Source organism: Sinocyclocheilus anshuiensis, unplaced genomic scaffold, assembly GCF_001515605.1.
Source record: "Sinocyclocheilus anshuiensis isolate Anshui unplaced genomic scaffold, SAMN03320099.WGS_v1.1 scaffold929, whole genome shotgun sequence".
Taxonomy (NCBI): Eukaryota; Metazoa; Chordata; class Actinopteri; order Cypriniformes; family Cyprinidae; genus Sinocyclocheilus; species Sinocyclocheilus anshuiensis.
In genome coordinates, this window is record NW_015557109.1 from 84,839 (window position 1) to 99,771 (window position 14,933).

At 38.7% G+C, this 14,933-nt stretch overlaps 1 protein-coding gene across 3 annotated transcripts; it reads left to right on the forward strand.

The window, feature by feature from the left end:
- The first annotated feature begins 1,667 nt into the window (after positions 1-1,667).
- On the forward strand, positions 1,668-11,618 carry LOC107677684 (piRNA biogenesis protein EXD1-like). 3 transcript variants are annotated; one of them, XM_016472685.1, is made up of 11 exons: positions 1,668-1,896; positions 1,975-2,043; positions 2,187-2,220; positions 2,333-2,385; positions 2,471-2,538; positions 2,607-2,693; positions 3,279-3,383; positions 3,459-3,539; positions 4,845-4,988; positions 7,222-7,404; positions 10,957-11,087. In XM_016472685.1, the coding sequence occupies exons 1-11, from the start codon at positions 1,761-1,763 to the stop codon at positions 11,059-11,061; spliced, it is 1,065 nt and encodes a 354-aa protein (XP_016328171.1). In that variant the 5' UTR covers positions 1,668-1,760; the 3' UTR covers positions 11,062-11,087. The 3 variants fall into 3 exon arrangements, with proteins under 3 accessions (XP_016328171.1, XP_016328172.1, XP_016328170.1); XM_016472686.1 differs by lacking the exon at positions 10,957-11,087 and adding an exon at positions 11,105-11,273 and having other exon boundaries at positions 1,669-1,896; XM_016472684.1 differs by lacking the exon at positions 10,957-11,087 and adding an exon at positions 11,101-11,618 and having other exon boundaries at positions 1,671-1,896.
- Positions 11,619-14,933: the final 3,315 nt, after the last annotated feature.

Here is a 14,933-nt window from a genome sequence, read left to right on the forward strand (position 1 = left end):
TGGCGTGAACGCACCTTAATTCACCAAAAGGGGTTTCTAATGTTCCAAAGGCTGTAGTACATTCCTAGTGGCCAGACTGAGTTACTACAGCTGAAAGTTTGCCCGGTTTAAACCCAGTCGATAGAATTGTCAGACGGTCCCTTATTCACACATTATTGTGCGGGATATTGATGGCAAGAAACAGGAGTCACAGTTACACTTTTACTGTTGGCTCTTTCAACAAATTACAGTACAATGTCATTACGATATAAAGAAAAAGACAATACTTTTTTTCTCTCTCTATTTATTGTATGATGTACAATGAAAGTGGACTACTGTAATATGAATCATTACAGTAAGTGTACAGTATTACAGTGCACATTGTTTGATTACATACCTGTTCTGTCTACAAATGTGTGAATGATGGTGAATATGGTCCATAAAAGTGACCCTTATTTCATCAGAAACGCGCTGCTCCTCTTCTTCTTCTTCTTATTCTTCTCAGCTGTTTGTTTCCTTGTTCTTTTATTGTCAGAATGTGTAACTGTGTTGTACAAAATAATGTCTACGAGAAAAGATGCTTGACAGATTATGATAACTAGTTTAATGACTAGATAATGTGGAGCTTGAACGAGTTGTTTTGAGAATTTCACTTGTTATCTGAGAAATGACTAACAAAAAATATGACCAGTTATTTACACATTTATGTTATAATGAAAAACAAACAACAATAAATGACAGGAAAATTATTTTTTTTGTTTGTTAATATAGCCTAACATTATATACATATTGTTGATCAGTTATTAATAATTCATGGCATGACAATAATTTGTCTTACACAATCATGGGGTAATCTCTCTCTCTCTCTCTCTCTCTCTATATATATATATAAACTTTCATACGCAGTATTAATTAATAGTGAATTGCTTTTTACCATTACAATTATGAATAATTATTTTTTAGGGCACGAACAGAACTTCTTTTACTAATGAAATTGTGAGAGACAATAAAACTAAATCATCTCTCAGCAAGCACACTGAGACTCAAATATTAACTAAAGACGTTCACTGATATATTTTCAGGGAATAACACTGCTGGAGAATTGCGCCCTCGGGTGGCATTTTATTACAAACGATTCCTGTGACAACATATTACATATTCTGTTTTTTTCACCCTTCGAAAATATTAGTGTTTCCAGAAAAAAATCTCTGACAAAGTAAAGCTTTTCATGATAAGTCTGTTTGTTGCTATTTATGTAAGTAGGCCTATTTTCTGTAGGTTTAGAGTTTAGGTTTCGAGAAAGTTTCGTCTTGCATTTGAGTATTGATATTTGTTTATGTCTGAGTAATGCTTTCCTCACAAGACCAACATTATCTTGCAATAAAAACCTTTTTCAGCAATTAAAAACAATAGATGGATAGACCCACACACATTTACACAGCCCAAATTTCTATAGATAGACAGACAGACAGACAGACAGACAGACAGACAGACAGATAGATAGATAGCTAGATAGATAGATAGATAGATAGATAGATAGATCAACAGACAGACAGACAGATAGATAAACAGACAGACAGACAGACAGATAGATAGATAGCGCGTTGGTTTGAGCACTGTGTAGCGAATCAGCTTGTGAGTTACGTGACCAATCAAATCCTCAGAATCGTCCGCGGGGCGGGGTTTGTGCTTAAACTGGTTTGGTGAGACAGTTGTGCTCCACACGAGCAGTTAATTAACCGCGACGCTCGGAGCTTCATTAGCTCAATAACAGGCCGGTCATGGCATCATCTTCAGAGGAGAGCAGGTTTCTGGATGATCTGAAGAGAAAACGCGTTAGAATCACTCTGTCCGACACACAGATCAGCGGCGTGGTCCAGCGCGTCTCTCAGAAGAAGAGCGTGGTGTTAGAGGACGGTGAGGACCGCTTCTGTGTAATAACCTCACACTGCTTACAGAAGTTACATCTTCTCCTTCTCCTCCTCCTCCTCACAGTGTCTGAAGTGACAAGCGGACGGAAGTTTCCAGGCGTCAAGATCATTTTCGGACATGAAATTCTTAAAGGTGAACTGTATAATGTTTCAGGTTCTTATTCATAAAAACATTCTAGCAAATAAAACAACTAGTTAAAACGGTGCTTACACGTATGTAGTTCTTGTTTGTCCAGCCAAGCCAAGAAATCATTTCTTTCTCTTTTTCTTTTAAAGTGGAATTTACCATTTCTGCCAATCAAGACAACCTGTGAGTGTCTTTATACTAATGCATGTGTTTGATCGAGTCATTCACAGTCATTAGTAATGTTACTGGTCAGGAGAGTTTGCCAAACGTGTTTATTTGTTGTATATTCACTCAGTGTTAATGAAGAGCACAAATCTGAGATCCACTCGTTCAGGAAGAAGATGGTAGGTAAGTGTCCTGATGTTAACTCCTCCTCCTCCTCCTCCTCCTCATCATCATCATCATCATCATCACCCGTCTTCTTTCTCCTCAGATGATGTAGATGAGGATGGTGTGCGTTATGTGGTGATAGACGAGCTTCATGAGAAGTTTGGCCCAGCAGTGAGTCTAGTGTTGTCCTCTCATCTCCTGCATCGGTGTAGCATCTCATATATTCTTCTGTGTTTCAGGTTATGCACATCCAACAACAGAAAGTGATCGGAATCGGAGCTGAAGTGTTTGGGCAGATTGCACAAGAGAGACTTTGCTGGTTGCAGGTTAGTGGAATAGTAAAGCTTTATACAAAACCGCTTCACATTAATAAACAGGACAATAACAACATTAAAAAAAACAGTCACTAATCAAACACATTCTGTTTCAGCTGTAAAGCTGCTCTACTGGTACCCCATGAAATACATTTTATTTTTTCCCAAATTCTGTGTTCCGTTTTAATTTTTCTAGTTTGTTTTAATGGTTAAATGAACTTTTAGTACTCAAAGAATGTCTAATTAATTGAAATCATGAAACTTATTAAATTTAAAAAGTTTGTTAAAAAAAAAAACATTTTCAGGGCCTTTATTTTTTTTTTCTGAAATAAAATTAAGAAAAAGTAAAATTATGTGTGTTCCATTTTAATTTCTCTGGATTCTCTGAAGTTTTAATAATTAAAAAAGCATGATTTTGATTTTATTCATCCAAAATTTGCCCAATTCAGTGACATTTCATGTTTTACAGTAAATTCCATGTGAGTGCTGTTAGGCTCAGAAGACCGTGTCGTCTTTCAGCTCAATTCTGATTTATTCTTATTCAGTCGTGTCATACTGAATATGAACCCTTGTGAATGTGTGAATTATCTTTGGCAGGTTGCCACTAAGAAGGTAGTGTACCTGTTTGATGTCCTCCTGCTCGGTGGGCAAGCGTTTAGAAACGGCCTGTCCATGATTCTGGAGAATCCGCACATCCTGAAGGTGAGGGGACGGTTCTGAGGTCTGCAGAAGTGTGTCTGAGGAACGCAGGTCTCACTGAATCCTCTGGCTCTACAGGTGGTTCATGACTGCCGCTGCATCGCCCGGTGTCTGAGAGCAGAGTTCAGAGTCGACCTCACTAACGTCTTTGACACACAGGTGCGTCTGATCTCAGAACAGAGCCTGATCACTCATTAAAACTCCACCGGCTCGCTACACCTGCTTCAAGTCAAGAAGCTTAATTCTACAGCACTTTATACAGTACAGACTGTCTCAGAGCAAAAAGAAGTAACTAATCAAACATGTTTTTGGATTAATCCCACCTAACATTAAAGTTTTTAAAATATTCTTTTATATTGCAATAATTTCACATTCAATCTTCAAATTAATGTACAAACCAGACACAGTATATTTTTAAAGACTGTCTCAGAGCAAAAAGAAGTAACTAATCAAACATGTTTTTGGATTAATCCCACCTAACATTAAAGTTTTTAAAATATTCTTTTATATTGCAATAATTTCACATTCAATCTTCAAATTAATGTGGAAACAACAAAGTATATTTTTAATATTTGTTTAGTGGCATCTTTTTTTTGACTGAAGGCGAGTATAACTGATACCAATACTACTGATGTCTCTATGGAATTATTTTTTTCCCCAAATATTTAATCATTGACTATAGCCATTCAACATTACCGTATAATTGAGAGCCATCATTTTCAACATTTTAGACTTCAAAAAATAACAACTTCTAATTTAAGTGAACTTAAAACAATTTTCACATAAACCCATTATAATAAGTCATATTTACCTGTGCTCTTCAGCAAGTAGGAAATATACAGAAATTGAATAAAGTTATCAAACACAACATTTTGAATTAAATATGGATGAATCCTTAAAGCTACAAAAGTGATTGATTTCCTCTTTTTTTTTTCTTGTGTTGGATGAACAGACATCACAGCAGCTGGTTATTAGTTTATTTGGCTGCTATTACTTTAAGAGCTGCCGCTGCTGAACATGATGCGGATCTGACACGCATGCTCGTAGTTTCATTCACGCTTTAATATGAAATAAGGCTACAGTGCTACGAGCACAGTATAACGGCAGACAGGACAGGAACATTAGTTTTGACTGACACATGGCCTAAGAGCATCTCCTCTGACAGCATTCACTGTTGTTCTGCTGAAGCTCCTCGTCACCTGAACTGTTTCTGAGCTCGTTTGACTCGCGCCTGACGCTGAAGTGAAGTGGAGCGCGTCTGAAACATCTCCGGTTTGATGCTCGTAAAGATGTTCTGCGACTGAATAAATGCAGTTCTTGTGAAAAGAGATAGGAGCAGCAGTTGTGAATGGGGCGGCCAACCCTAGCACTGACAGTCGTGTGATTGTGTAGCTGATGGTTGTGTTCACACTAGACGTAGTTCTCCACGCTCCCTCAGAAGTGCTGATCTGTGCTGCTCTGCAGGTGGCTGATCTCATGCTCTTCTACAGAGAGACCGGAGGCTTTCTCCCAGACCGGCTCAGCTCTCTGCAGGAGGTGCTCCGACTCCACCTCAAGCTCCCCGCCTCTGACCTTTCACCCCTGTGCTCCACAGAGTCCCAGCGCAAGGTCCGAAACAAACCACCTGTCCTTAGAAGAGCAGCTGAACAGTAAAAGTGCATTAATAATGCAGTGATTCACACTGGTGTTTATTTAGAAGCCAAACTATTTGAGTGATAATAGTAATACATCTATTATTAATAATTTCTTTATTGTTCTCTAATACAGAAATACATTGTTGTTGTAATACATCTATACTGTAAATTCAAACATTTATATTTCCTACACTAGCGTTCAAAAGTTTGGGATCAGAAATATTTTTTATGTTTTTTTTTTTGTTTTTTTTTTAAAGAAGTCTCTTATGCTCAAAGTTGCATTTACTTGATAAAAAAAATACAGAAAAAAACTAATTATGAAATATTATTACAAATTAAAACAATGGTTTTCTATGTGAATATCTGTTAAACTGTAATGTATTTCTGTGATGCGCAGCTGTATTTTCAGCATCATTACTCCAGTCTTCAGTGTCACATGATCTTCAGAAATCATTCTAATATGCTGATTTATTATCAGTGCTAGAAACAGTTTTTGCTCCTTACTTTTTTTGGAACCTGTGATACTTTTTTCAGGATTCTTTGTTGAACAAAAAGTTCAGCATTTATTCAAAATATAATTATTTTCCAACAATATAAGTCTTCATCACTTTTTATTAATTTCTCATAAAAAAAGGGAAAAAATTACCAACCCGAAACATTTGAACGGTAGTGTATATTATTCCAAAAGATTTCCTTTTTTTTAAATAAAGTCTGTTTTTTATTAATCAAAGAATCCTGAAAAAAGTATCACAGGTTCCAAAAAAAGTAAGGAGCAAAAACTGTTTCTAGCACTGATAATAAATCAGCATATTAGAATGATTTCTGAAGATCATGTGACACTGAAGACTGGAGTAATGATGCTGAAAATACAGCTGCGCATCACAGAAATACATTACAGTTTACAGTATATTAAAATAGAAAACCATTGTTTTAATTTGTAGTAATATTTTTTCAGATGTACAGTTTTGTTTTTCTGTATGTTTAATAAAATAAATGCATCAATGCATGATGAGCAGAAGAAACATCTTTAAAAAAAACTTTTAAAATCTTACTGATCCCAAACTTTTGAAGAGCAGTGTAGATATATGAAATGTTTTATCATTCAGTAGTATAATAACAATACTTCTGTGTTGATTTCTTCTTTATTCTGTTGTGTTTATTAGACCTTGTGCTTGCAATTTGCTTCTTATTTTATTCCGGATTAGGGGTGGGGGATATGGAAAAAATATATCACGATTCTTTGTCATGTTGGTTTTACTATTTTGCAAGTTGTCTGAGCATTACAGCCAAACTAATTTCACAATTATAAAGACAAAGCCTTTCAAGGTAACAAAATAGAATAAAAAAGGCAGATATTTAGGCCAAAGTGGGCGAAGATAAAAATCTGTCATTATTTTATCTTTGTTATTAAATAAGAACAAATATACGCATTACAACTACACCTAATATACAAATAAAACAAACAGTGCTTTATTTTCAGGTACAATGGGTTTATTTAGCAGGAGCATTCAAGAAACTCAATCAACAAATATATACTATATAGATTGATTCCTAATACAACTGTTTTAAAGATCTTCAGTCAAGAGTAGTGAGTGATTTTTCTCTTTGCGTTTTGTTTTATTATTGTTAAAAGAATAGTTCACCCAAAAATAAAAATCTAAGTCATCTGTATGTCAATTCTGTCAGTGTTTTATTGTTATACCATCATTTACTCACTCAAAAGTTGTTTTAAACCTGAAGGAGTTTATTTCTTCTGCTGAACATATAAATGATATTTTGAGGAACATGGAAAACCAAACAGTTGCTGGTCCACAGAGACTTAGTCTTTTTCCCTTCCATCAAAGTCAATGTGGACCAGCAACTGTTTGGTTACCCACATTTTTCAAAATATCATCTTTTGTGTTCAACACAAGAAATTAATACAGGTTTGGGACAGCATGTGAGTGAGTAAATAATGACAGAAATTAAATTTTAGGGTGAACTATCCCTTTTAATGACAGTCAGCAGCATGTTCAGTACTGTCCCTTTAAGAGCTGCACGCATCTAATATACAGACATGCATCCGTTTCTCTCAACTGTTCACTTTCATTTTAGACATAACCAACTGAGTCTATATGTAAACCTGGTGTGTTTCGACAGTATTAGTATCCGGTCACTGTGTTGGACTGTGAGCCGTGTTGTAGACGGTCCTCTTCTCTCTCTCGCAGGAGTGTCCTGAGCTGTGGTACCTCCGTCCCTCTCCACCTGCTCTGATGAACATCATGTCTGCTTCGGTCAGTCATCTTCTCCCGCTGCGCCTCGTGCTTCTGGACGCTCTGATGTCAGATTACACCATTCTGGTAGATGCATATATGAGCAGCTACCACAACCAGTCTCTTTACATCGAGCAGGTGAGAACATGCACGCATGGCTTTAACATCAGAACTGTTTCATTCTAAACCTATTTACTAATGATTCATAAACGGGTAACTTAATAAAAGGAGTTCACAAAAAAATAAACATTTGCTGAAAATGTATTCACCCTCAGGTCATTAGGATGAGTTTTCTTCATCAGGTTTGTAGAAATGTAGCATTGCATCAGTGTCTCAGCAATGGATGCTCTGCAGTGAATGGGTGCCGTCAGAATGAGAGTCCAAACAGCTGATAAAGATGTATTTAACTTTACATTTGATCTGAATCAGGAGAGAAATCTGCATAGATCAAGCAACGTTTGCTCTGATTTTGATGTGAGAGACAACAGGAGATGGACTTCTTCACTAGAGAAAGCATTATTATGGACGCTTGATGGATTTGCTTCAGCTTTTGTCTTAAGATTAGGGATATAACGGTATGAAAATTTCTTAATATGATTATAGTGTCAAATTATCACGGTTATCAGTATTATCACGGTATTGTTAAAATGTGCTGGAGATGTTAAAAAAGTATTGACACATAAATCACTAAAAGTTTTATATTTAAAAATCAACACACAACAAATAAAATGAGTTTCTGTTTGCATAAACACTAGAACAATAACATTACCAATGATGTCCGGATTTTAAATGACAACATGACTGACAACAGTTTATCTAATAACACGAACGAAATGTTCAAATAAAGCTTTGAAACGGTTCATAAAACGGTAAACTTCACATTTCAGCTTTTAAATAAAGAAAAGGGTGAAGTCAAAATAATTGATTAATAAATGATTATATGTATTTTATCTGCTCCATAAATAATTCTAGATAACTTATCTGAATTGTTTAAATGTGTAGAATCCACATAAGCTTGTTTTTCATCAACCGGTCAAAATTTACAGCAGGGCATGCAAATTAGCACGGTTATCAGTATTATCACGGTATTGTTAAAATGTGCTGGAGATGTTAAAAAAGTATTGACACATAAATCACTAAAAGTTTTATATTTAAAAATCAACACACAACAAATAAAATGAGTTTCTGTTTGCATAAACACTAGAACAATAACATTACCAATGATGTCCGGATTTTAAATGACAACATGACTGACAACAGTTTATCTAATAACACGAACGAAATGTTCAAATAAAGCTTTGAAACGGTTCATAAAACGGTAAACTTCACATTTCAGCTTTTAAATAAAGAAAAGGGTGAAGTCAAAATAATTGATTAATAAATGATTATATGTATTTTATCTGCTCCATAAATAATTCTAGATAACTTATCTGAATTGTTTAAAAGTGTAGAATCCACATAAGCTTGTTTTTCATCAACCGGTCAAAATGTACAGCAGGGCATGTAAATCCGGTCTGTTTTTGGCTGGACAGAAACTGCACACAGGCTGAATGCAAATATAAGTCTCTGTAACTCCACTCGCTGACAGCAGGTGGCGCTGATGGAGCAGCTGAATTACAGCTGTTGTTCCCGTAAACTCCTGCACAACGCAGCACTGCGATTAAGAACACTTCTTTAGGTATTACATGGAGCGAAGATGAAAACAAAATGCCATCTAATGGTTTCTGAAGTCAGAATTCAGAGGTAGATTCATATAATTCATATATTCATTTGTATAATTCCCTTATTAGCACTCTTTTAAAACCTCCCAGATTCTCAGCCAAACGAAGCTACTTTGTGTGCTGTGCGCACGCAAAACTGTTACTTAAAACTGCTTTATGCTGGACAGTATTTATTTATCCTGAGTTGTTCAAATCGCGGTAAACTAATATGGTTATAATGATAATTAAAATATGAAACGGTAATACTAATCGTGGGGAATATTATCATGATTTATCATCAATTAAATCGTTACATCTCTACTCCAGATGTTCACTGATGGACTGGAGTGCTGTGGATTACTTGTGGATTATTGTGATGTTTTTATCAGCTGTTTGGACTCTCATTCTGACGGCACCCATTCACTGCAGAGCATCCATTGCTGAGACACTGATGCAGTGCTACATTTCTACAAACCTGATGAAGAAACAAACTCATCCTGATCTCGGATGAACTGAGTGTGTGTGCATTTTCATTTTTGGCTGAACTATTCCTTTTAACAAAAAACTTGATGTTAAGTGAATACAATTCACAAATGTTTGACCTAATTTTCATTCCAAAACTATGGTTTACAAATGAAAAAACATGATCGCAGCTATATTTAAAAACGTCCTGGCTCTTCCAAGCTGTTTAATGGCAGTGAATGGCTGTTATTTCTCAGAAGTCCAATGAAGCGCATCCATCCATAATAAACAGTGTCTCACACGGCTCCGGAGGGTGAATAAAGGCCTCCTGTAGCGAATTGATGCGTTTTTGTAAGAAAAATATCCGTATTTAAAACTTTGTTAACAGTAATCTGTAGCTTCTGCTAACCGTCGTACGCGCGTTCATGATGGATGGCACTTTTTATGATGGATGGATGCGCTTTATTGGACTTCTTTTGGACTATTGAAAAATAACAGCCATTCAATGCCATTATAAAGCTTGGAAGAGCCAGGACTAGGGTTGCAAAAAGGTGGAAAATTTTTCCAGTAAATTTTGGAAATATTCCAGAAATGTTGTAAACTTTCCAGGATTTTTTGGAATATCCCAGGGATTTTTGGAAAGTTTCCAGAAATGTTCCACCCCTTTGCAACCCTAGCCAGGATGTTTTTAAATATAACTCCGACTGGATTCGTCTGAAAGAAGAGTCGTATACACCTAGGATGCCTCGGGGGTGAGTAAATCATGGGCTAATTTTCATTTTTGGCTGAACTATCCCTTTAATGAGTTGTCTACACTGTTATCCAGTCATAGTGTTTGATTGTCCTGTCTGTTATTGTTTGATTAATATTAACTCCTTCCCTGCCAAACATGGAATTTTCTGTTATTCATGAGAATGCTTTCCCGCCAAACACAGAATATTCCTGGTTTCCGTGTTCTCACTGTTATACACTAGGGGGCGCTATCACGCATCTCCTGATTGAGTCTAGAATCACTCGATCAAAAACACAGACCAGGAAGACGCAGAAACCAGCGATCTCATATGGAAGAATATGCATATGAAAAACAATGCAGCCAACAATAACTGCATATAAATGAAAACTGCCTAATGTTAGCGAGTGAAATGTGGATCCAGAAAGAGCTGTGAAGCTTTGGGAGCGCTGATGGAAGCCATCTACTGCAGATTTGCTTTGATAATATTACTGAATATGATCCAGATGCAGTATTTGATAAAAATGCGATTTTCTCAGCTTTTTGCTCAAAATGTAGTTAGATTTCATTAAAAAAAGCAACATTCAAGTGTTGATTAAAAGAAACAATGCTTGAAGCTAGAATAAAACAGGTTTTTTAGTTTGAAAGTGGAGGGTCTGATCTTTATTTTGATGTATTGCATGTTCAGATATTCATACAACAAAATATTCTGGGGGCCATGAAATCTGAGTGAAAGTCAGCAAAAACGCTGGCGGGGAAAGAGTTAATATAACAGAGCAGCTGTGTTTTACTCCATAGAAACACATTTCCCTCAAACTCACTGGAAACACCTCTTGTCAGTGTGTGGTAAATTTGATGAAGAGTGGAGGCTGTGTGAGCGATGTGGCGGTCAGTGAGTTGTGATGTGACTCTGAGCTGTGTAATAATGTGGTGTTGTGTCAGAGAGAAGGGACGCTCCCTGCAGAAGCGGAGGAGCTGCTGTGTGTGCTGCAGGAGCGGAGGAACTGGGCGGCTCGACGATACTCTCTGACCGACGCCGGCCTGCTGAGACGCTCCAGCTTCAACACTCACACCCACATCTGATCAAACCCTGTCCATACAGCAGCCAGTTAAGCTAAAAAACCCTGTGTGAACTCTGTTCAGTCTGATGTAGTTGTGCGCATTTGTCATATTATTACCGTCAAAAGAAGACAGAATTTTTGTTTGTGCAGTTTGTTGGACTTCACAAGGCGCTGTTTCTTTGCTCTGCTGTAACTTGTGAAGAGTATTTTTGCATCACATGTAAAGCTGTTACGTGGCTGTTGATGCTGCTGGTTTGTGAAGCATTAAAAAGCCTGTTTTTGCTCCGTCTTCTTTCATTGTGTCCTGATTGTGTGTCAGTCCTGCCGATCTGATCAATTTAAAGTTGTACTTTTACTCAAGCATGTTTTTGTCCAGATACGTGTACGTTTGAGTATAATTTGAGTACTTTTCACACCCCTGATCGAGTCATTATTCACGTCAAGTTTTGTTCTCGTCTGATAGTCTTAAACCCCAGCTAACCAAGCCAAAGATGACGGTGGCAAGAAACCCAAACTCCACGAGACAGAAATGCAGAAGAACACGCTGGGAGAACACAGTGAAAGTTATGATGTAGTTTCCCTAGTGAAAAATAAATATACGTGAATGTATTTGAAATACATTTATTTCATGCCAAGTATACTACAAATACATTTATGTATTCAATAAAATGTTCTGCAATTGTACTTTTGGTGTACTAAACTGCTATACTTAAAGTGCTAAACTGGAACAACTAATTTTGTTCTTAGTGCACTTTAGTTGTGCTGAAGTACAATTAAAGATATACTTAGTATATTAGATTGTGCTAAAGTGGGACTATTGCAAGTATACTTCAGGTACACTTTAAATAATTTACATTTAAAGTCTGATATTATTCAAAGATCATACAATCCTCACCAAAAGTGGCATTAAAACACATTTTAGGCTTAATATTAAGAAGAGTGCATTGTGTACAAGTAGTATGCCAAGTAAAGTTTAATTATATTTTTTATATCAGCAAGTCTTGCGTTATCTGTCAGTAAATATTTTAATAGATTTGAACTATACTTATGGAATGAATGTATTTTAAATATATAATTTATTTAGTAGGGTTGTGTCGTCTGAAAGCTGGAGTAAGCCTTCAGGAGCACAGTATATCGGGCTGTTTGCTGTGAAATGATCCAGCTCTTCTTCCTCAGGCCTTTATTCATCCACACACACTTCAGAAGAGCAGAGCTGCGGTCTCAGATGAGGAGCGTTAGAGGAAGACCTTCAGCTGAACACAGCTCCACAGCCTTCAAACACACCATCACTTCCCCAGTCACTGAGCATTTACAGTATATATTTCTTACCATTTCTAACCTATAAATAATTCAACATAATGGAAAGAGGAGGAGGATGATGAGGAAGAGGAGGCGTCTCGACGGGACGGACAGGTTCTCTCTTCTCTTCTCTTCTCTTCTCAATGAGGGACGGAGCTCAATTATCATTTCACAATCCCTTTCTGCTGCTCCCCGCGGAGCCGCTGCTTTCTGCGGGATTGTCCTGCTCCTGGCCCTGGCCTCCGGTGGCAGGGTGACGGTATTCGAGTGAGCAAACTCCTGCTATTGTCCTCCAGCCAGAAGGAGCCACGGAGACCCACTGATATGACACAGGAAAGTGTTTGCTGATGGCAGTTCTATGGGCTTTGTCTAACTCTTTCTCTTTCACGACGACTCGATTTAAGTCTCCGAATGTTTGACTACAAATGTGAGAGTGCTCTCTGGCTCCTCCGCGAGGGTTGAAGGAGTAATTCAGCTTTTGTGTGGCTCGATTGAGGGGGCAGACAGAAAGACAAGATTCTTGAGCGCTCAAGCCCCCTCTCCATGGTTATGCGCACATCTCCACCTCCTCCGGAGAAACAGCGCAGCTTCAGATCGGGGGAAACAGCGAGGCGAAGCCGCTCCAGAGACCCTCTCCGAACCCAAGAACAGCCCGCGGGAGCACCGGGCCACCGGTTATACCGAGCAAACCCCGCCTCTGCTCGCTGTTCCTCGGGGATTTCCATGACAACAGTCTGGGGTGCCAAAGAATCCGACACCGGGGTCTGTGCGGCGCATTGTGAGGAGCGTGAGGTCGCTGATTGGCTCCGGAGAGCACCGTAACTACACCGAGTCTACAGTCACTGCATGCGCTGCTCTGAGTGCCGGGCTATTACAGAGGCCAGATGCGCTCCTGGGTTCATCATCGCGGCGGGTTTGCTCCAGGGCTGTACAGGACTGAAGATGCGCTGCTGAGGAGCGAGTGAGCGCGATGGCGAGGTGAAGATGCTCCTGAACTTCGTCAATCTGGCGTCGAGCGACATCAAGGCGGCGCTGGATCGATCCGTGGACCACCGCAAATACCTGCAGAAGCAGCTCAAGCGCTTCTCGCACCGCTGCGCCAAGGTGCCGCGCAGAAGCAGCGACGCTCGCCGAACTCTCCGCGGATAACGCCCCGCTCCGCGGCGGGGGAGACGCGCGTCTGAACGCGGGGCAGATCCCGATGCGCGAGCGGCAGCTCCCCGCGTCCTTCTGGAAGGAGCCGCGCTCCTCCTCCGGCGGCCAGCGTCTGGAGCACCTCCTCAAGAGCGACGCGAGCGGGACTGTGCGCGTCAGATCGCGGGCGGAGAGAGCCAAGACGGTTTGTGAAGACTTGAACGCGCACGCGCTGCTGTCCGGTAACGCGGCGTGCTCGTGCTGCACGGAGAGAGCGCGCATGTGGTGCTCAAACGCGTCCGCCTCCGTCTTCAGCGCTCGGCTTCATCTGAGCTGCTCTCCGCGAGGCTCTGCTGTCGCCAGCGCGGGGAAGCTTACTTCGGAAATGATCACAACTTACCCTATCAGAAATGGAATAAGTAGTGAACTATTTCAATTACTTTATTAAAGTAGTGTAACTAATTACTTTTGATTACGTTTCTACATTTCTAACCAAGCTGTTAATCATTTTCAAACATGTAAAGCAGGCCGGGTTAACCTTACAGCACTCAACACTGATTACTCTCAGACTTTCACAATCCTTCATCAGCTGAATTAAGATTATAATCATTTCATTTTAAATGCTAAATTCATTACATTTTATATGCTAACAATGCTTTGAAAAAAACAGATAATCTTTAAAAATAAAGCATGCACATAAACCCAAATGGTAAATAAAACAGTTATTGAATAAGCATGTGTCCTAAACTCCTGGAACACTGGTGTCTCATATGTTAGGGCAGTCACTGCAGTTTATGAAAGAAATCAATCAAATCTGTATGTGTGTGAAAATATTCAGATGTAACCCCCTTTGTAATCATTAACATTTTCATAAGTAACTGTAACAGATTACAGTTACATTTATTTTGTAATGAAATTACGTATCATGTAACTAGTTACTCCCAGCACTGGTTTTAACCCGTTACTGACACGAGAATCTGGGCAGGTTTAATGATCACTCGACTTTAAGCACTTACAGTGCAGATGCAGCAGGAATGAAACACGTGTAGTGATTGTTATGGACTTGAGTGAAACTGCAGATATTAAAACATGATTTGGCAAGAGTGTTAGTGTGACTGCAGCTCAACAGAGTCAAGAATCATTTCTCTCTTCCAGCTCAAACATCCCAGAAACACCATGATTTCACAGCCATGCAGATTATTTATTATTTAGAGTTAGAGATGTTGTCACACTAAAAACCTGATCGTAATCCAGAGCGTGTGCTAAATGAGCGGATTAAAT